A 23548-nucleotide genomic window follows, 5' to 3' on the forward strand; every position below is an offset into this window, starting at 1 on the left:
CCCTAAAACTCCATAAACCTTAGCCCATCCTAGCAATAAGCTCACTGCAACAACAAAGACTAAGATCCTGATTGGCTTAACACCCCTATAAAAATGGGCAGAGCAAGGACACCATCCCAAGTAGCTCACCTTTCTAGCTCTCCCTGCTGAGCAAATTTGTTGCTCAACAGCTTTATCCCTGCCTTCAAGATATCCTTAAGTAAACCTCTGCTCCACACTACTTGTTTCCTGAGTTCCTCATTCTGCACTGGACAAGCTGGGGGATCTTTGGCTTTGGGTCAGCCTCACTCCCCTCTTGCATTCCTGCTGGGGTGAGAGCAAGAACCTGAGGAACAGAAGGGTCTTGCCACTGAAAATCTCTAAGTCTCTAGACCTCCTGCTCGCTGTGGTATTACACTGGAATTACAGGTATGTGCCACTATGCCTGGCTCTCTTATTTGCTTTTTAATTCTCCCTTTCACAAATATATATTAGAGTTTCCAGAAGGTCAATACCACAACAGATTAGATACATACACAGTTATGAGATTCTAGTTGCCTTTTATTTAGCTGCCAAACTATAAAACAATTCTCAGTGTTTTTGAGAATATAGATTGTTTTCATAAGATACAGCACTCTGGTAACCTCAGTGCTGAAGGAAGCAGATCTTTCTAGTCATGGCAGAGCTTTGGTTACCTCAGGAAAGTAGTTCCTCTCTGCTTCTGATTCAGCTCCTTCCTGAACACTCAGTCTAGGTCCCCAGAGCAGTATGCTGTAGTGGCCACAGTATGTACTCTAGAGCCAGCCAGACCAAGTTAAAATCTGAGCTCCTCTGCTTACAAGATGTATGACCTTGGAAAGTTTTTAAGTAAAAAGAGTCTCTACTTCTAATCTATACATGGAAAACAGTGCCTCCCCGAATAGATCAGATTAAATAAATAGAGGTGATTCTAAAACAATCAGAAAAGAGGAAGAATAAACTATGCAGCTGAGAAAAAATGGTTATTCGAGAGATGCAGATGCAATCAATGCTGAGATTTCATCTTACTCCAAAAAGAATGGCTGCTAACAAGAAATCAACCAATAACAAATGCTGGTGGGGTTGTGGGGTGAAAGGAACCCTTCTCCACTGTTGGTGGGATTGCAGACTGGTCCAGCAACTGTGGAAATCAATATGGAGATACCTCAAAGAACTAGGATTAGAGGTCTCATTTGACTCAGCTATTCCCCTGCTAGGTATCTTCCCAAAAGAACTGAAAGAATCATACCACAACAATATATGTGCACCCATGTTCATAGTGGCACAGTTTGTTATAGCTAAAACTTGGAAACAGTCCAATTGCCCATCAACTGGAGACTGGATAAAGAAGATGTGGTTTTTTAATAAAATGGAGTACAAGTCATAAAGAACGAGAAACTAGAGACATTTATAGTTAAATGGATGCACACTGAGGCCATACTTTTAAGTGAAATAAATAGGACACCCATGTGTCAATACCGAATAGTTTCTCTGCTGTGAGAAACTGAGTGTAAATGAAGATCAAAATGTATAACAGATAATGTGAAATAGGGAAAAAAAGTCTAAAGGGGAAGGGGAAGTGGGAGGGGTAGGGGAAAGGAAAGAAGGGAAAGGAATAAATATGAGAAAAGGAAAAAACAGAAACAAAGTCTTTGTAAATAGGGAGAGGTGGAGGGGTTGAAGGGAAGGAAGGGGAATGGGGAACAAGATACATCATGTAAAGGTATAAATTCCCAATGTTGAATGTCATCATATTGTATACCTAACTCGTGGTGATTCTCCTGCTGCAGGCTCTTGAGTGGGGGAATTACAGGGATGTGCAACCACACTTGGCTTTCTTTCTGCTCTTTTTAATGATTTCACTTAAAAATTCAGCTATTCAATTACTGAATTGTTTTCAGTAAGACTATTCTTATAACTTCATATTGAAATTATCATATCCTTGGGCCAGGGATTTAGATCAGTGGTTCCACCGCCTGCCTTGCAAGCGCAAGGTCCCGAGTTTGATCCCCAGTACCAAAAAAAAAAAAAGGAAAAAGAAAGAAAGAAATCATCATATCCTGGACCACTCTTCAAAATCACTATACAAGCAATTGTAAATATGTAAAAACGTAGACCAAGTCATTACTTCCCCAGGAGCACACAGCTTCCTGTAGTAAAACATCTGTGCTATAGTTTGATACAGAGTGTCCCCCAAAGGCCCTTAGCAGGGGGCACTACTGGACAGTGGTAGAGCCTTTAGGAGGTGAGATCCTTAGGTTACAGGGCACAAGACCCAAAGGAGACTGTGGGATTCTGGCCCCTTTTTGTCTCTTCTGCTTCCTGATAATGAGGTGAGCAGTGAGTCCACACCACTGGTGCCCCATAAGAGGCCAGTATTGGATTAGAACCTGCAGAACTATAAACTAAATAAACCTTTTTTCTCTTATAAATTAATTACTTCACATATTTTGTAATAGTGAAACAAAGCTAATATAATCAGCAAAAAAGCAGAAAGTGCATATGAAGCTGATTTCTGGAAAGTAAATTCGTACATTTAATTGAAATCTTTTTTAGAGTCAGTTAGACAATGTAATAGCTTTCCTTCATGGACCAAAATGTCTGCCAAGTTCCATGAAAATCATCCAACCAGACCCTCTCATTTCACCAAGCCACATAATGATCCTTGGGTAATTAATTAGATTCAGAATTATAGATTATTCTTACCTATGACATATGTCTGATCTCAGGCTTGATTCGATAATGCAATCTCTTACCCTATCATCCCTGTTTAGATAAATATAACTCAATTAATTACATGCAGATCAATTTCTAGATTTGATTTTCTTTGTTGGTTTTGTTTTTTTGAGACACGTCTCACTATGTAGCCCAGACTGGCCTTGAACTCATGGTGATCCTCCTGCCTCAGTGTCCCAAGTGCTGGGATTATAGGTGTGGGCCACCACACTCAGCAAGATTGGATTTTTAGGGCCAGGGATTTAGCTCAGTGGTTTTGCCGCCTGCTGCGCAAGCACAAGGACCCGAGTTTGATCCCTGGTACCAAAAAAAAAAAAAAAGATTGGATTTAAAAAATATAATCAATTACTCACATGTATTTAATTTTTCTTTTCTTTTCTGGTTTTTTTTTTTTTTTTCTGCAACAGGGGCTTTGTCACGGCTTGTATCTGTTTTATCTAGATGTATCCCCCAAAGCCTCACACAGTCATAGGTGGGCTTTTTGGAGGAGGTGGCCAGATCTAGGGTGTGCCATGCTAGGATTAAGGGTGTGACACTGAGAGTAAGCATGCCTCACTGTGGGTGTGAGCAGCACTAATCACTAGGCTTACAGACTAGACAATGAAGGGAGAGAGGGAAGACTCCTTCTCTTGGTGCCTCTACTGCTGCTGCTTGCTGCTTTGCTGACTCCTGTCTGCCTGCCATGGACTTTTTCTCCTCTGTGATGCCTCTCTGTCATGCTACCCTGCCTCAGAGCCAGCTGACTATGGACTAAAACCTCTACAAACTCTGAGCTACAACAAACCTTTCTTCATTTGAGTGTTGGGCATTTTGTCTCAGCAACGAAGACAATAACTAATACACTCTTGCTATGTAGTCCAGGCTGGCCTTGAACTCACTATGTAGCCCAAGCTGGCCTCAAACTTACAATTCTCCTGCCTTAACCTCCCACTTTCTGGGATCACAGGCTTGCACCACCACATCCAGATGTTTAACACACAACTGTGGGTTTTAGGCTTCCAAGAAAATTGAACAAAAAGCTACCTCTGGAATTCATCAAATCAAAAATGCTTTCTTTCTCTGGAGTATTAAGCACTAGGGGGAGTTTAATTTTTAGTGACAAGGTGATTTGTAGGATTACAAAAAATTAACATAAATGCTTTAAAGGCAAGGACAAAACATATTTTTGTTGTTGTTGTTTTTTGGTACTGGGGATTGAACTCAGGACCTTGCATTTGCGAGGCAGGTGGCCACACCACTGAGCTAAATCTCCGGCCCCTATATATTTTTTTTGGTACCAGGGGTCGAACTTGGGCCCTTCCGGCCCCTATATTTTATGTTTAATACAGTCCAGTACAGTTCAACTGTATTGTTAGTGGCTGGCGTGCTGGAAACTGGTTCAGGGAAGCATGGTAATTCTATGAAATGATTGGTGCTGAGAACCAGTGCCTGGGCTTTTACTTCTGGTTTTGCTTTAGCTTTCTTGAAGGAGGCAAGTCAACTTATGCCTAAGATTATGCAATTGTCAAATAAGCTAACTAATACTGCCCTGGCTTAGAAGGCACACTGTAGTTGTGACAACAATGAAAGTGTTCTCCAAGTGAAAATACTCTTTGATGGAGGAGTCAGTGAAACATTTCGGACACTATGTGATTTGGATAATGTAAGTTATGCGAGGTAATTAGGCTATTACTATTATTAATAACAATTGGAAAAATCCAGCCAATATTTTGGTACCTTGGGATAATATATATACACTAACAACATTTAAGTAACTGCCATATAATCAGAAATGAGTATTACAAAAATGGGCTATAATACTAAAAATATATATATATGATATTAACATGCTTTAAGATAAACTAACCTAAATGACAGCACAAAATACAATTTTAAAAAACATTATTTGAAAAGACAATGAAAATGCTACTGATTTCTACAACTATGTTAGGGTTAGGGTGAGCTGGCCGAATCCTTTTTGGGTCTATTAACTGGAGATAACTGGAACCAAGGCCTTTCTTGTCAGCTTATACCTATTCCTGGAGAGTTAGGAAGCTCTTGGGGTCCTAGTGTGTGTGCTGCAAGCAAATCAACCTTTGAGACTGGCATTTTTCTTATTTATAAAATGGTATGAATGACCCCTGGTCTCAGGTGTTGTTGAGATATTCAAATGAGATTATTAATGTGAAATGTGCTGGGAATTATAAATTACTATACAAATGTAACTCTGAGTAACACCTTCCACTGATGGGTATCTAAACAGAATGTATTATTTTCTCCTGATATCAAGTTTCTTTTACTTTTGCTTAACTCTTCCACTTTTACTTTGTTTCTCCTGACAACTTCAGACATTCTCCAAAGTTATTTAAACCTCAACCTTCCAGAGAGTGCCATGTGCACAGGTTTCCCCTCCTGAGTTCCATCCTACACAGCCACGCACAAGGCCCCCAGCGATGGTGCTCTCCCTTTGTCCTCTGCCTTGCTCAGCTGCACAGTTGGCTCCTCATTGATCACGCTTCTCAGCTCCTGCAAGAGCTGTTTCAGGTCCTTCGTGGGGTCTTCCTTCAGTGCAGTGGTCTTCCTGGAGTGCTGAGTTAAAAGTGTATAGAACAATGACAATTCTTTTCTCAGATATGGTTTTTCTGTTAGAAAATTAATTCAACTGGTAAATAAAAATTATGGAAGAGTAAGAAGAGGAAAATAAAAATCACCTGAAATTTTAGTATAGAGGGATAGCCAGGAATAACCAATCAATAATCAATAGAGAAGCTGGGCGTGGCAACACACACTTGTAATCCCAGAATTCTGGGATTCTGGGGCAGGAGGATCAAAAGTTTAAACCCAGCCTAGGGAACTCAGTGACTTAGTGAGACTCTGTTGCCAAAATTAAAAAGGGATGGCTGGGGATTTAGCTCAGTGGTTCTGCCACCTGCCTTTCAAGGACAAGGTCTTGAGTTCAATCCCCAGTGGGGATGTAGCTCAGTGCAAAGGTCGTGATTTCAATCTCTGGTACTACAAAATACAAGATCAATAGAGTACTATATGTAATTTACAAATCTATGTGATGATCAAACTACACACATTAATTTAAAAAAAAATTTTTTTTTCGATACCAGGGATTGAACTCAGGACCTTGCACTTGTGAGGCAGGCGGCGGAACCACTGAGCTAAATCCCTGGCCCTATTTTAAAATTTTTATTTCTTAACAATGTAGTATGAACATCTTTACTATGTTATTAAATATTTTCAACTACATCTTGGCAAAATAATTTTGTATTTTGTTTTAGGCTAAACTAATTTTATAAAGCAACAGAACTCTACAGAACTCTTTAGAAATGTGCAAATCTATTCCCCACATTTTACTGATGAGAAAAGACATCCAGTATTTCTCAGTGCTGAAAATCAACCCAGGGCCTTGCCCATCCTCAGCAAGCACTCTACCACTGAGATATAGAGAATTCAACATCAAAGATTTTCAAACTGTATTAGTTGGCAATTGAGAAAAACCTAAGATCTTCAAATTGACATGATGTTTTCTAGTGAATGTTTCGATGCATTAAGATGTGCACATGTTCCTAAGAGGCACATCAAGAGGGAGCCCACAGCCATCAGAAGCTGCCCTCCGAGTCCCTGAGCTGTTTGGCTGAGACGTCCGTCCCACAGTACACTTTCACCCATAACACAGGTTGGTGCTAGAGGATGAACACTGCAAAATTTTGGATTTTGGGTTTCCCTCCACTTCCCAACCCCCAGATGAACCACAACCAACACTGGACTGAAGCTCTCACAAGCTGCCTAGCTGAAAGTACAGTGTGTGAAGAATGGTCTTTTCAGGATATCAATGGTCATCTTAACTGGAAATTGCCATGATGAGTCTAAAGTTTCATAAATCAGACTACATTATATTACTGTATTAAATTTGACTTCACTCACTTAAGCATAAATATGCGAAACAGTTTCTTAATGATGAATAAAAACATTTATCTGCTAGCAGATTATCCAATTTTACTGAACATTGGTTTTGTTCTTGTCCTAGTCCTGGTACACCTAATATCCAATGTGGAATAAAACCTCATAAACTTGGTAAATGTTATGGTTTTGATCAAGAATGAGCCCCAGGACTCTGCTCTGCTCAGAGATGGGGATTTTGAAAGTGAAGAGATCGCAGTGCAATATAGCTGACTTGCTGTTGGGAGGTAGGGTCTAGCTGGATGAGGTCTCTGCGGCATGGCCTGAAGGGGCTAGCTCCCTTCTCTGCTCCTCGCTCCTCTCTCTCACTGCATCCTGGCTGCCATGAGGTGAGCAGCTTTCCTCTGCTATGGCCCTCTGCCATGCTGTTTCTGCCTTAGAGCCTGGTGACCATGGACTGTAACCATGAGCCAAAATAAACCTCTCCTCCTTTAAATTGTGGGAATCAAGTATTATATTCCAGTGACAAGAAAGTGCCTAAGTAAGGGAACCTTATCATATTCCAATCTTAAGTCACCTTAGCTCTAACCTAAACTTTGTATCTTCTACCCTCTAGAAAGTTTATTCAATAGACTTTGATAATGTTAAAATGTTTAAGCATTTGACATTTATTAGAAATCACCACTGTAACAATCTATAAACATATAAATATAACCCCCATCTTCACGACACCCAGGTTCTTTCAGAGTAACTGGTGCTTTACAAGACTCAAAAAATTTTATGGTAAGAGATATAGCACTGAGCTACATACCAGCCCCAAGACAGTTTTAAAACCTATCCAATTCTACCATTTACTTAACAATTAATCATAATCAGTCCTACAACATTCTTTCATTGACCTCATCCTAACCCTTGTCTTTTCAACTTCTGAAATGTATGTTGCTCTTCTAAGACACAATATAACCATAGAGGTGAAGACTTGGTCTAAACATCATGGTCTCTATAACCCACATTTTGCTTGAGTATAAAAAAATCACAAAAATATAAGGCTGGAGGGGGCCTGAAGATCTAGGTCCAGCCCAATTCCCAATCTGAAGTAATGATGGAATTTCTCCACAGCAAGTCAGCAATGTACTTATATAGCCTCTGCTTGGTCATCACAGATCAAGGAAGACAGATAAATATTGTCATAGTTTAGATCTAAAATGTCCTCCCAAAGTCTCATGCATTCAGAGGCTTTTGAAAGGTGACAGGATAATGGGGGTGCTACACTCATTGTGGATTCTGAATATGCTGTTAGGAGGTTGGCCTGGTTGGAGGTGGGTCACTGGGAGTGTGACTGGAAAGGTGTATTCTTGTCCCTGGCTCCTCCCTTCCTTCTCTGCTTCCTGGCTGCCATGGGGTGAGCAGGTTCCTCCACTATGCTCCTCTACCATACCATTCTACTTTGGAGCAGACCAACCAAGAACTGAAACCTCTGAAAAATGTGAGCCAAAATACACCTCTCCTCTTTCAAGGTACAGGTATCAGGTATTTTGTCCCAGTGATAGGAAAGCTGACTAAAACACATACCATTAACATTTTGATGTGTTTTCCACTCATTGTTTTGCAATGTGTAAATTTACACAAGTTGAGAGGACCATTTCAGCCTTGAGAGGCTTCAGTAAAGAATTAGTATAAATTCCTTTTCCTTTTTTTCTTTACTCCTTCTATACTTTGTACCTATGTTTTGGGCCCATCTTTGGTTAGAGATGGAAGGGAAGAGTTAGAGTAGGGAAATAAGATCCTACAGAGTGGTCCCTGGTGTGATGTCTGGGGACTTCTGAACCAGGTGAACAGGTTTATGAGCCCTAATTATTATTATTATTTTTTTTTTTTTGGTACCAGGGATTGAACTCAGGTCCTTGCACTTGCACAGCAGGTGGCGAAACCACTGAGCTAAATCCCCGGCTATGAACCCTAATTATGCAGCAGACTTATGAGTGCTCTTGACCAACCCAGAACTCTCAAGCACTTTTAACCTGGGGAGGTAGTGTCGGCCCACAAAGAGGTCTTCTTCAGGGGGGTTCCTTTCAAGATGATCCTTTCTCTAGGGTTTAAATTTGGTGCATGAGAAATATATGCCTTTTTTTTTTTTTTTTTGGTACTGGGGATCAAACTTGAGATCAAACTCGAGACCTTGCGCTTGGCGCAGCAGGCGGCAGAACCACTGAGCTAAATCCCCGGCCCTATATGCCTTGCTTTTCCCCTCCTCTGGGGAAAGTGTCACATGCCACCAAAGTAATCCTCTTTTTTTATTTTGCTAGCTACTGATAGGCTCTGGATCTCGGATTCTGTCAAGAAGAGTCATAAACCAAACCTTGCAGGACATGTGCTAAGCTCTGACAGAGTGTCACAGAACTCCCGTTCTCCTGGGAGCAAGGAGCAGAGCACACTGGCACATCTCTGCCATACTCCTTCCTAAGGGCCTGTTCACCTTCCACCATCTCTCTTTCAAACCCTTGCACTGATGACAAGCCAAGAGTAGCAAAACAGCCTTATGATCTTTTAGCTTTAAGATAAGAATCAACAAATATATAGTGTACCAAAGGAAGGACACCTAGAGGGGGGAAATCTCCCATGCTTTCATAGAAAGCAACACGGGCAAGCAAGGCCGTGACCCATCCTGATGACTGATACTGACAAGAGCTGAGAGGCTCTATACATGATTTCAAAGTAATGCGTGAAGAGACTTAACTGACCTTGATAGATAGCAAGAGGTTAATTCTAATTAATATAGTCTCACTTTAACTTGGTCTTGAACACCTAGTAGAAAAGTATAACTAAAAGATACACAAAGTCAAGACCTTAGTAATAAAGCTAGATATAAGAAGGGGATCCAATTGCTGATCCCTTCTGGCAGTTTTCAGCTACACTGGTGGCTGACCACTGTTACCAATCATTAGAAAAAACTATGACAAAATCTGTAAGAACTCAACAAGAATTTTAAAATTTTTTAGGTAAAATTATTCTTAAAAAAAAAAAGTAAAAAATTATTCTTTAAAATTATCAAACTTTCCATCTTTCTATAGCTAAAATTCGAAAAAATTATGATAAAATGTCAGACCTATAGATAACCTCCATCAATGGAAGGGTCTAAGAGCTAGTGGGTTATACTTGCTATTTCAGTCTCTTAAAAACAGTTTTTTTGTTTTCCTTAAAAACAGTTTGTTTGTTTATTTATTTATTGGTACCAGGGATCGAACTCGGGACCTTGCACTTATGAGGCAGGCGGCAGAACCACTGAGCTAAATCCCCATCTTACAAGCAGTTTTTAAATGTGGCTCTTTCTCCAACCTGCTGGTTTTCCATTCTAGTGCTTATACTTTGATTATATATGCTCTAATTTTTAAAAAATTTTGTTTATTTTTGTCTAGAGGGTACCAAACTCCAAGTGATTATATAGATAAAACCAAGAAACGTGCTAGATTCCTCTTACCAAGATGCACCAGATTGACTTTATTTATTTATTTATTTATTTATTTTTAAATTTATTTTTGGTACTGGGGATTGAACTCAGGTCCTTGTGCTTGCAAGGCAGGCGGCAGAACCACTGAGCTAAATTCCCAGCCCCTATTTTTTATTTTAATAGATTTTATTTTATTTTATCCCATTCCTGCCCTCAAGCCCCCTCCCCTTCCTATGGCCAGATTGACCTTATCAAGAGTTCTTAACTGCTAAACTATAACATGACTTCTATGTAAGGACTATTAAATTAGCTCCCTGGAAAAGGCCCCTAACTGTGGTCTCCCCTACATCAACCCTTCTCAGCTCAAAGCAGTTAGATAGAAACTATGCCCCGTCTCTCCTAACCACAGTTGGGGATAGCTCTTTAGAAGGGGGAGTATTATAGACAGCTAAGTCAGTAAAACACATTATAGATCCTTATAATGCACAGGCGAAGCCATTATTAAGCATACTCATCTGTCCCTAAAAATATAATAACAGAAACAAAAAGGGGGGAGTATGGCTACCTCTACAGGCACAATTAAATCTTGCAACCTTTACTTAAATTGTTTTAAAAATATGCTTGCAGACACTAAATATACTCCATTAGAACTCCATTGACACAGACAAATTTATAGACATGCACTAGGCACAAGTGTTGTAAAAGGATGTCCTGGGCCGGGGATTTAGCTCAGTGGTTCTGCCACCTGCCTCACAAGCACAAGGTCCTGAGTTCCATCCTGGATACCAAAAAAAAAAAAAAATGTCCTAACTAAAAGGTAAAATGACCCTGCACAGTCACAGTTAATAATGTGAGGAAGAAGTAATGGAGAAATGTTGTGGGTGCCACCCAGGAAGGTTGGACTGCCTCTCATCCACGTATGCCATAGAGAAATCAGAACCAACCAATGCCTAGAAGACATTCAGCCAGGACTCACCTTGATCCAGCTTCTACAATTACTAAACAAAAAGGAGGAATTGATGGAGACCACCCTGAGTGAGCTGCAAATTTATAAATTGGCTTTCCATATTAAAAATCTGAGTCTGCCTATTAGCCCACAAGGGCCTGCCTGAAGAGCCAGCAGTTGGTGCTATGGGAACGGAACAATTCCTCATGCCACCGGTCACAGCTGAGGTCTCAATGATCTGCGACACTGTGACGTCTTGGATGGCAAGACAATATTGCAGCTAAGGGCAATGTGACTCATACTCAAAATTTCTATAGAAGCAAACATTTATCTAAGGGGAAAAAACAAATTTCCCATTAATCAATGATCTGTTCCTGCTAGAATATTTTGTTCCTTTGCTACTAGGACCCTGCTCATGTCAGTGCTGTCCACTCCATTGTTCCCTGCATTGCCCTTCTCCCTTCCAAGAAGCTGTGTTTAATAAATAGTGGCAAGCTCCCAGAGATAGCATCTTAGCCTGATATCAGCTTTGATCATCCCGGCCCCCCCTTATACAGTAAAGATTTTGTCTTGTCTTTTGTCATCTTGCACTGTACTCTTGGCCAGGTGATTGGGGGTCTGATCAGCACCCAATATCTACAGTTGGGAAAAAATTTTCCCAGCTACTCCTCAGGCAGCTATCTAGAATATATGAAGAACTCAAAAAACTTAAGTCACCTAAAATTAAAGACCTAGTCAAGAAATGGGCAAGAGAAACAAACAGACACTTCACAGAGGAAAATATAAATATGGTCAACAAATATATGAAAAATGTTCAACATCTCTGGCCATTAGAGAAATGCACATTAAAACAATGCTAAGATTTCATCTTACTCTGGAAAGAGTGGCAATGTCGACAAATCAAACAATAGCAAATGCTGGCAAGGATGTGGTGAAAAAGGAACCCTCTTTCATTTTTGGTAGAAATGTAAACTAGCACAACCATTAGGGAAATCAATATGGAGATTTCTCAAAGAACTGAAATTAGAAATTTCATATGACCCAGTTATCCTCTTGTTAGGTATCTTCTCCAAAGAGCTTAAGACATCATACTACAATAATACATGCATATCAATATTTATAGCAGCACAGTTTGGAATAGCTAAATCCTAGAAGCAGCCTGTATAGACATCAACAGATGATTGAATAAAGAAAATGTGGTATCTATATATAATGGAATACTACTTGGCTTTAAAGAGTGACAAAATTGAGACATTTGTAGGAAAATAGATGCACCTGGAAAATATAATGTTGAGTGAAATAAATCAGACACACAAACTTAAATACCATATAGTATCTCTCATTTGAGTGAGGCAGAGCACAAAGAGGATGGATAATAAAGGATGTATAGAAGGGGACCAAGGGATGGATATCTTGCAATAGGGAAGTAGTGTGGGGGAAGTAGTCCAAGGTAAGAGGTGAGGAGGTGGGGGAAGGGGAAATAAGCAGAAAAAAGATAAGCTATGTGCAGGAACCTAATAACCTCAACAAATATAAACATTATATACAGTAACATGAGCTAAGACTAGTAACAACAAGAATGAAAATTGGCTGCTCACTTGGCCCTGTGAGCCACAGCAGCCACGGCCAGCCAGTTGCAGGGAATGCAGCAGCTGCTGCAGGCTGAGAAGCAGGCTGTGAAGAGGGTGTCTGAGGCCCTCAAGCAAAAGAACTGGAGGCTGAAGCTGGGTGAAGAAGAAGCTCAGGCTGAGATTGAACAGTACTGCCTGCAGAGTGACAAAGAGTTCAAGGCTAAGGAAACCGCGGCCTTAGCAGCTGCAGCAGTGAAGTGGAAAAGGAGACCCAGGAGAAGATGGTCATCCTCCAGACCTAATTCCAGCAGAACAGGGAAAAAGTTCTGGAGAAATCCATGAAAACTGCTGCACAAATGGACAGAAGAAAGAAGTGCCTGTTCTATAGATTAGCATTGTAGATGCTCTCACAGAATATGAAGCTTTAGGAAAGTCAATTTCTATTCTTATGAAATGCATTAAATTATTTCTTATGTTGTATAATAGTTCCTCCACTTTTTGTAGAGTAGCATATTTAGCTTCTTTGGAAAAACTTAGTACTTTCTTCAAAGATTTCATCTTTTTACCTCATATTTCTGAGAAATTTAATGAGTATATGTTATCTGTTTTCCTATATCTTTTAGCTCAAGCAATATGTATATCAGTGTTGACTTTTTCTTTCTTAGATTTAGTAGGAAAAAGAAAAAAACAGTTCTTTATAGAAATGAAGGGATTAAATAACTTTTTTCCCCTTGTACTTTCTTGAAGGTCAGGGACTTTACCTATGAAAAAGTGGTAAATAGTTTATTTGTAACTTGTATGAAGCAACAGCCAGCCTTAAAGTAGTATATTCTGAGGAAGGATTAGTACAGTGAATATAGTATACTTGCTTGGGCTGCCCTTAGTTTATCTTAACCAAAATTACTAGATAAGCCAGGAGTGGTGGTGTACTCCTGTAATTTCAGCACTCAGGAGGCCTGAGACAGGAGGATCACAAATTTGAAGTCAGCCTGGGCTATACAGTAAGACCTTGTCTCAAAAACAAAACAAAACAAAAAATTTACTAGATGATAGGACTCAAGAACTTGTTACTTGTTATTTGGTATATCAATAATCATTTACAAATACAATTAAAGACCTTGTCATGCATTTTCAAAAAAATTAAAGAATGAAAATCAGGATGGGGAATTAGAGAGGAGGGAGGGAGGGGAGAGGGAAGGGGAAGGGATTAAAAAAAATAAACAAGCTATATTATATACATGTACTCACTCCCCCATATGACTGTAAACTGTATGTACCGCAAATATGTACTATTAAAATTTTTAAAAAGTTAAAAAAAAATCAGACTTAACTAATAAAACTTATTTTCACATATGATTTATGGCATCTCTTTTTTAAGAGTTAGAGCTAAATACTGTTTATAAGGAATGTACATATCTTCAAGGAATATATATATATCTTTATATACCTTCAATTTATATATTTTCAAGGAGATAAAGCCTGAATTTTACATTGTGCATATTTCTTCTTGAGTTATAAGTTACAATGTTAAACTAAAAAAGTTCCAAAGTTATTAACATTTTAACTGAAAGAAATAAACATGTTTTATGATTAATAAAATATTTATTATAAATAAGTGCATGAGGAAACAATATTTATCAAATAATTTTCATCTTGGTAGAATATTAAAATATACCACCAACTTGCCCTTGGCATTTGAAGTGATGCCTATTTTAGCCATCTCAGTGTTTGCTTTGTAAACTGAAAATGCTTATGATGGAAATAACCAAAGAACTGAATAGTATTAAATACTTTACTATGATAATTATGGTTAAACCCACTGACTATTTCAATTTTATTTTTCTTAAAAAAAACACCAACTAGTTAAGAAAACATTCTAATTCATATGGACATCACTGGATTTTTAGAAAAATGTATAAATCTAAAATCTAGCAACCAAAAATGCTGGTTTTAAATATGTTTTAAAGAAATTTTTCTCAACTTAAGATTACTTACATATCATATCCCTGGCATCATGAAACAGAAAAGCAGTTACTTACATGCGAGAGGAAGCTGGCTGTAGACTGGGAAGACGGTACATTAGAATGGGTACGGGTAAAAGAGGCTGGCTGGAGCAGGCGTGGTTTCATTGAAGAATTTGAAGTAAATCCAGGACCCTGAAGCTCCTGGAAAACAATGTGTGAGCAAAATAATGGCAACATATAACTACAAAGAATTGTGAAATCAAAATGCATTTTTAATTTCACGGACAAAATTTATTACCAAGAATTTAAAACATGTTTGCAACTTTATAGTTCTGAAAATAGATACATATTTCAGTGTAGTTTATTTTTTTTAAGAAATATAGCTATCTTAGAGATTACATCACTTTTGCTACTCCTCAAACAAGGCAAACACCCTAGCTCTCTGGGTCTTTGCCCTTGCTTAAACACCTATGTGTTGAAAACACTTCCACAAGGTGACCTCACTCAGGTCAGGTACCTGTGAAACTGTTTGTGTTTCATTTATTATCAACTGAGAATAAAGTGTGGTGCTTCAATTTGTTAGCACATGTAAAAAAGACTGTAGAGTGTGTAACAATGTTTATACAGATTTTATAATTGCTAATATCAGATAATACTGAAAGTACATATAAATATAAGTGAGGTATCTAAAGGAAATATAAAAGCGTATCAGGCAAAAGCATTAGCTGTTTAAATTACTATTTATGATGAAAAAACCTTACTTTTACATCCAAAGTGTGCTGAAGTTTTAGGCGTACAGATTCCTGCTCCTGACGCTGTATTGTATCTTGACATTCTGCAAACTGCAAAGATGCCTACAATCAAGCAACCACAACTGATTTATCCTCCATTCTTTTTTTAAACAGATTTTTAGTTATTTTTTTATCCTCCACTCTATATGCTCTTTTGTGTCATAACTGTAAAGCTGCCATCTCTTCCAGGAACCAACCCACCCAACCCTGGTACACTACATTCCAATGATCTATTACTGGATCCTTATTCTTTGCATCCTCAGCGTCTACACAGCATTTAGTATATGGAGAGCACTCACAAGCATGACTGGCCTAAGGATGGAATGAGCAAATTAGAAAATTAGCAAAGTATAAAAATTCATACAACATAACCTCAACTGAAATTCCTTGAGTCAATATAGGCCTTTTTTTTTTTTTAAGAAACAAAGCTGGCATAGTGGGACCACAGATTGTTTTATCTAACCACAAAGGCTCTGATTTCTTGGGAATCAAGCTACGATTTTAGGCTTCCACAGTTTCCACTGTGTAACAGGAAGACAGATTTATCATTCTCTAATAAATTATAATGATAAATATAGTGTCACTGATCTTTCTCATTCTTTAAATTGTGTTTTCTACCTGCACTTTCTGCCCACAAGGTGTCAGACATTAGCACTACCTTATCATTTTACTGACATTAAAAAGAGACCATATTCTATCTACTGCCAAGGTCATTCTATAATGTAAGTTAGTGCTCATTGAGGCATTTTTACTTACTTGGGCCACTAAAGATATCAGGAGGATCTTTCTGCTGCAGTGACTGTGTTAACCTAGAAAAGGTAACTTGGCAAACAGTATGCAATATGACTATTTCAAAGCCAGAAGAGCCTCCTCTAGGTGCTAGAGCTTTTCCCTGTGCTAGGTGACTGGGACACAATAGAAGTTGACAGGTTCAGTCCCACCTACACAGAACTTTCATTCAGAACAATTCTGTTATGGCTGAGGTCTAAAAGTACCCCCCAAAGTCTCATGTTTGGAAGTGGGGCCTGGATGGAGGTGGGTCACTAGGGGTGTGACCTGGAAGGGTATATTCTTGTCCCTGGCTACTCCCTATCTCTCTGCTTCCTGGCTGCCATGATGTGAGCAGCTTTCCTCTGCCATGCCTTCCACTGTGCCATTACTGCCTTGGAGCCAGCCACCCATGGGCTGAAACTGTGAGCCAAAATAAACCTCTCTCCTTTAAGTTGTGAGTGTTGGGTATTTTGTTCTGGTGACAGGAAAGTGACTAATACAAATTCTATCCAGTTAATAACTGTTTGGGTGATAATTACCTTACTTATGTGGTTAATAACTACCTTATCAAGAGCAACTTCCATATTAGCAACCTTTTCTTTCAAGCGGCGTTCCTGAGACCGCAGAACTTCCAGCTCCCCAGCCATCTTGTTTTTTTCAGTTGCAACAGTGCTCAGTTCCTGGCTGAGTTTATTCTTCTCTTCTTTCAAAAAATGTTTCTCCTACAATTATAGAAGAGAAAAAAATATCAGAAATAATTTGCTGACATAGATGCTGAGAGGCATGGAAAATAAAACTTTTATTAGAGGATCCTAAATTAGAAACATTTAACACATATGCCATTTACTCTGAGGCAGGGTTGGGAGTTGCCAAAATTGTGTTATGACATATTCTGTATTTTCATCCCTATTAGTATTATTACTAGGTTTGTTTGTTTTTTCTACTGAGGATTGAATCCAGGACCTTCCCAGTAAGCTACATCTTCAGTCTTTGTTGTTGTTATTTTGAGACAGGGTCTTGCTAAATCACTAATTTGCCCAGGCTGGGCTTTAACTTGTGATTCTCCTGCCTCAGCCTACTAGAGTGCTGGGATTATAGGTATGCCCCATTATGCCCAGCTGATTACTTCTTTTTAGGTTAAGTCTGTGAAGAAATTTACAAACTATAAAGTAATTGTGTGTCATACCAAAGAGACAGTGTTTTGGTAAATTGGGATTGAGTAATCACATACACATTTTACTGAAATTTATTTTAATAAGAGACTTAAATAAGATTTATTTGAAATTTTTGTGGGTTTCTATTTTATTTCAAGGATTATTCATTTCAAAAATATCCATTCTAAGCTATGTGACATGAAAATAAATGAGAGTTCCTGCCTTCAAGTCACTTGGCAGGACAGTGATAAAAATGACCTTACTGATAAAATGGTCTTCAGCATTAAACAAAAATTTCCAAAAGCAGTTTGTTTCTTTAAAAAAGCACTATGGAACAGTCAGAGGTAAAATATAGAATCAGTTTTTTGAGTCTTTATTTCTTTGAGCTGCCATATTTTTTTCACAGTGAAAATGTTCAAAATAAATAAGGTAGGTAGATGTTGCCACTGCATACACATCTCATAGCAAATGATTTTTTCTCTTCCAATTAGGGTGATCAGAATATGCTTCACAAAGAAAGGCAGACTAATTTTACAGGCTTCCTCCCTTTTGTCTGAGAGAATGTCATGAGCTGTGCTGAATACTTTCCTTTTGTAGGGACAGGCATCTTGATTGGGAGCAGGAAGTCACCTCTTACAGCCCTAAGTACAAGCAGGGAGGATAAGCACTGCTTTAGTTTTCCAAAGGCAAATGATGAGAGGAGAAAGAGAAAGATTAAGTTCAGGATAAGAGGAAAAGAAGGGAAGAAAAAAAGGAAACGAGAGAAAGAAAGTTCATATGATGACTGCACAAATGTACGTATGTATATTTGTTAATATTTAGCTATATTCTGGTGGCTCATGATGGGTAATGATTACTTTAGTTGATCTTACTATTTTCTACTTTCTCACTTCCATTATGGTAAATTCTTTAATAAAAATCTTTTGAAAATGCAAATTTGCTCCAAAGTGACTGACATCAGAGAACATTTGATTATAGCAATTTCACGTTGCCTTATGCACAACCAGAATACTAGTTTTTTTCAAGAGAACATAACTCAATGCAGAAAATGCACCTAACTACACAGACCTGCATAAGAATACATGAAATGCCCACATACACACACACAGTTACCTGCCATGTGCCTTAGTTTACCTCAAATTATGAGCCACATCCATTATATCTAGTGTTCCAGACACCCTTCATAGTAATACATAAGGTACAATCCTTCACGGACATTTTCACAACACACTTCTAATTGTTTTTAAGATAAAGGGTTGTACTTATTATAATATTTCTTAACTATTTAACATATATAAAACAGCGCTACCACTTTGACTAGGTTCCTACTTTTCTGTGTCCCAGATGAAATTTGTGTAATGTGGTGTTGCTAATCCCATTGTTTCCATAAACTGTGGTTTTACTGCACAATTCTGAATAGCACAGTGGATTTTAGGAACATACACGTCACAGTGTAACAGAATTGGAGGTCTGGGTGTACTTTGTTTATAATCATTCTCTCCTCTACCAGGCATGTCCTTTGACCATTTCCTATAGTTAAAACACTAGCTAACCTGCTCCAGTTCTCCTTCAGGAACCCTGCCTCCCCTTCTCTCAGTCATAAGTAAGCTTTGCTTCTGCCCCTGCACTCTGCATCTCTGCTGTGTCCTATTCTGTCCTGCAGTATATTAATGAGTGAGCATGTTGGTGTCCCCCACTGTGGGACAGGGACCTACCTTATTTGCATTTGTCATGGCCTCTTCCAAAAACTGGATCTTGCTTTGAAGGGCATCTATCTGACCTCTTTTGGCTGTGATTTGCTTTTGCATACCCACTGCCACTTTCACAGCTGGTGATGGGGGAAAAAAAGAAATCTGTGCTTTAGTTTTTAACCCTTAAAAAGTTTAAGAGGCCACTGAGATTTGTACTGTGGTTTGCTACGGTAATTTATAGGAAGGTGACAAGTAATATTCTTCAGAGCACTTGGGCATTTTCAAGAGACAAAAGCCTTCTGGATTCACAACAGTGGAATATAACAATTTTCAGCAACTACCCAGAGATTCTGAGCTGGCAAAATTTATGCCTCTTGGGCTTTCTGCTACTGGAATTAATTTCATTGACCACTATAAGATGCCATATTTCCAAAGGTAACAATAATACTGACCAAACTCATATATACAGGAAATACATATATAAAAATACCTTCTGATATAAGGAATAATGTATATTTAGTGTTGCTAAAATACTTTTCTCAGAAACTGATATTTAAAATACCTTAAGACACCTACTAATAATGATCTTCTTAAAGATTCCAGTGATACCACAAACATTCAATTGTCAGTCTTACAGTCAGTGTCACATGGTAGAAACTCACTACAATCTCCGTGGCAGGACTGCCACCAGAAGCACACACATTACTTTTGGAAAACTATCGATAAGATGAGAAGGTTCTAGTCAAGTCTGAGGCACAGAAGACTTAAGACATCACAGGCCATTGCAAAGATATAGAAAGCCTAACCTTCCTCAAGAATTCAGTCAGAAGACCCTATGGTTTTCTTTCTTTAATGTTAGTTGAGAAAAGAGGTTTAAAAATGCCACTGCTTTGAAATGGGTCTGGTTTTAGCTTACAGGTTAAAAAGAAAAAAGAAAATGTACAATTCATTAAAAACAAATTAGCAGAGAAAATGAAAGGTCTGACTTCTTATTAGCAAGGTATGGTCCTTATATTGAATCTGGTAAAAAACAGAAACAGGGTTAATATAGGCACAGTGTGTTGATTTATTAATAAATCCAAAGTCTGATATTTGCTCACCAGTTGGAAGAATTCTGGTTTGATTCAGTGGGTCATGGTTGGTCTTAATTTTCTCAAACAAATCTTTTTTAGTTTAAACTGTTTTTTGTTTGTTTGTTTGTTTTGCAGTACTGGGGATTGAACCCAGGGCCATCATACTGAGCTACAGCCCCAGCCCTTTTTAATTTTTAATTTTAATTTTTTAGTTTGTTTATTTTTTGGTAATGGGGACCGAACTCAGGTCCTTGTACTTGCGGGGCAGGTGGTGGAACCACTGAGCTAAATCCTCTAAAATAATAATAATAATAATAACAATAATAATAATAATAATAATAGCAGCAGGGACTCAGTGGCTTTGGAGATGTCTGAGGGTACTGAGACAGGGATACTCCCTGGGGTCTGGTTACAGAGCCGGAACCAGAATGGACCTTTTAGGCCATCTCTCCAAACACCACCATTTTGTTAATGTTAACTAATATAGCCAAACTGCCAAGTACCACACAAAATAGGAGCAGTTTAGAAGGTACATGTCACCCTTGCACTTGGATTACAGTGCTCTCTTGTGTAGCATTCCAATTTTAGTACATGTTCTACCAAAATACCTTGTAAGTCTTTTAACACTAAAAAATACTGAGAAATAAAAAATGTATACTTTAGTCTTTTTTTTTTCTTTTTTTTATAGTGCTCGGGATTGAACCTGGGGCTTTGTGAATGCTAGGTAAGTGCTCAACCACTGCACTACACCCCAGCTCAGAAAAATGTGTACTTTAATTTGGTAAATATTCTTACAGTCAGCTTCAGGTAGGATAGGAGAAATAAAAGGTAGAAGGAAGACAAGGAAATCATAACTAAAAATTATATTTTTAAGAAGACTTAGGACTTAGGACCAGGACTTAGCCAAAGCTACCCAAGGCAGCCCCATGCCAACATTCCTTGGCTAGATTTACACCTCTTCCCTACCAAATTCACTCTTAAGGCCATAAACTGGCTCAATTAAGAAATTAAGAAATAGGAGGCTGGCCCTGACCTAAGGACAGTCCCAGTGTCAATAAACTTGGCCAGATGTATACACCTTCCCTACCAGACCTATCACTGGAAGCCTATAAATTGGCTCAATTAAGAAAGTAAACAACAGGTTGAGTGAATCCAGAAAATGTTTAAATCCCCTAGCAAAGAAAAAAAAAATCCAGCTGGGGATTTAGCTCAGTGGTTCCACTGCCTGCCTCACAAGTGCAAGATCCCAAGTTCAATCCCCGGCACCAAAAAAAAAAATCCATACTTGCTGAGTCTAGGCTGGGACCCTTTTGAGGGGGAGGTTGGGGTATGGGTGGGCACATTTTCCCTAGCTTTTCACTCCCTTGAGAAAAGTATAAATGTGCCCAGTCCCAAACTATAATATGTCTCATTTCTCTGCAGGCCCACACGCCCCTCAAATGTGTCCTATAATTTCTGTCTCTGCCTAACAAATGCTACTCATGGCTCTTTCTGGCACGGCTTAAAAATTTGTTTTTTGTGATGGGAGTCAGAGAGAATGCTACAGCGAGTGGGGTGAGTTCAGTTTGGAAAACTCTCAGACTCAACCCAGAGACATGCTAACATAGCCATAACAACGATAGGAAAAACTGAAAGAACACAGTACCACATCCATGCAATGAGATAATACTCATTAATATCATTAAGATAATGCCTATCTGGGTCAGTGTGGGCAGTAAGGGACAAAGGGAACACATCCAGGGGATGACAAGGTACACCTCATCCTCGAGTTCCATTACCAGGACTCCTTCCTATCTTTCTTTCTTTTTCTTGTACCAGGAATCGAACTCAAGGCCTTGTGCTTGCCAGGCAGGCACTGTGCCACTGAGCTGCACCCACAGCCCACTCCTTCCTATTTTTTTTTTTTTTTTTGGTACTGGGGATTGAACTCATGTCCTTGCGCTTGCGCAGCAGGCGGCGAAACCACTGAGCTAAATCCCCAGCCCTACTCCTTCTATTTTTATCACAGAAAAGAAAACGGGAACTACTAGTTAGCCATAAATCTATACATGATGTAGATAGTTGATGTAAATAATGCACATGGGAAAAATAGGTTGAATAGAGATTATCAATGACATATTTATACCTTAAAAATAATTAGTTGACATTTCCATATAGTGAAATTTGTTAAAATTATTGAAATAGCCACAGAAGAAAAGGGAGATTCAGATACTTCAGGGATTTTAGATATATTAAGGATTAAATTAAGCAGTTTTCTTAAAAGCCAAGTTGAACTAGTGCTACCTGACAACCACCATCAGTGTCTATGGCTGAGCTTTGCTCACATCACCTGGCACAGTGAAGAGGTGGTGGGTTCTGTATTTTAATAATCGAGGCCAATGGAATTACAAACAGAAAAGAAAGGAAACAGAACATACCATGACCATCAGCTCCTTCCATTGACTTTAGGGTATTCCTTGTTTGCTCTAGTTCAGACTGCGCAGATTTTAATTGCATTTTCAGTTTATTTGTAGTAGTTTCCATTTCCTCACTCTTGTTTCGAAAATTTCTTTTTAAGACTTCATAGTCCTCTATATAAAACAATTATCAATAATTGATGGTTACTTTTTTCTTTTTTTTTTTTTTTTTGGTACCAGGGATCGAACTTGGGTCCTTGTGCTTGCGTAGCAGGCAGCGAAACCACTGAGCTAAATCCCTGGCCCTGATGGTTACTTTTTTCTATCCCACTAATATGAAATATATTTGTAAGTAATGATTACAGAATGTTAGAGGCTGGAAGAGAACTCATTTAGCTACTTCTCCATTTATTACAGAAATGAGATGGACATAGACATTGCCAGGGATCTGCAGGACTCTCTTCTTATTTGCTTGAATGGATCATCCTCCTCCTCTATTCATTTATTATTTATTGTCTTTCCCAAACCATTGCAAAAGAAGCTCACTTCTCTTTCATCTTAAATCTTCTTCTTGGATGACTATATCCACCATGACAGATTTCACCACTATCTGTAGTTAGATGAATCTCTATCACACTAAAATAAAGTAACCTGAGATTACCATGTGTCCTTTTAAATTTTTATTTTCATCTACCTATCTATCTATCTATCTATCTATCTATCTATCTATCTATCATCTTTCATTTATTTTTTTTTGGTACTGGAGGTCAAATCCAGGGGTACTCTATCTCTGAGATATGTCTGCAGACCTTTTTAAAAATTTTAAAATTTTGAGACAGGATCTCGCCAAGTTGCCCAGGTAAGACTTGAAGTTGTGATTCTCCTGCCTCAGTCTCCCTCAATGCTGATATCACAAGCATGTACAATCCCAACTGGCTTATTTTTATTTTTTTAACTTGACTGTCATATGCCGTTTTTTTTTTTTTTTTTTTTTTTGAGATTCTGGGGAGTGAACTCAGGGCTTTTTACATGCTAGGTAAGTGCTTTCCCATTGAGCTGCACCCCTAGTCCTATCTTATCATTTTATCTGTACTTCTCCAGTACTTAGCAAACTACCTAGCA

General features: G+C 38.5%; 1 protein-coding gene and 1 pseudogene across 9 annotated transcripts in view; one reads left to right on the forward strand and one right to left on the reverse strand.

Moving 5' to 3' along the window:
- The window catches only part of Ccdc158 (coiled-coil domain containing 158), a 77242-nt gene that overhangs the window by 13004 nt on the left and 40690 nt on the right, over nucleotides 1-23548 (reverse strand). For 5 of the 9 annotated variants that reach the window (XM_021261027.2, XM_087215859.1, XM_021261031.2 and 2 more), the window contains exons 14-20: nucleotides 22448-22600; nucleotides 18982-19094; nucleotides 16676-16834; nucleotides 15312-15404; nucleotides 14626-14751; nucleotides 5153-5301; nucleotides 2704-2763 (exon numbers count right to left, since the gene is read on the reverse strand). In XM_021261027.2, coding sequence (XP_021116686.2) covers nucleotides 2704-2763; nucleotides 5153-5301; nucleotides 14626-14751; nucleotides 15312-15404; nucleotides 16676-16834; nucleotides 18982-19094; nucleotides 22448-22600 — 853 coding nt within the window. The remainder of the gene's footprint in view (nucleotides 1-2703; nucleotides 2764-5152; nucleotides 5302-14625; nucleotides 14752-15311; nucleotides 15405-16675; nucleotides 16835-18981; nucleotides 19095-22447; nucleotides 22601-23548) is intronic. The other 4 variants (XR_002396180.2, XM_087215861.1, XM_021261036.2 and 1 more) reach the window with 2 other exon arrangements.
- Nucleotides 6851-12987, forward strand: LOC147827139 (V-type proton ATPase subunit G 1 pseudogene; annotated as a pseudogene).

This window comes from Heterocephalus glaber, unplaced genomic scaffold (genome assembly GCF_053883595.1).
Source record: "Heterocephalus glaber isolate CG9 unplaced genomic scaffold, H.glaber_assembly_v1.0 deba00001454, whole genome shotgun sequence".
NCBI classification, from domain to species: Eukaryota; Metazoa; Chordata; class Mammalia; order Rodentia; family Bathyergidae; genus Heterocephalus; species Heterocephalus glaber.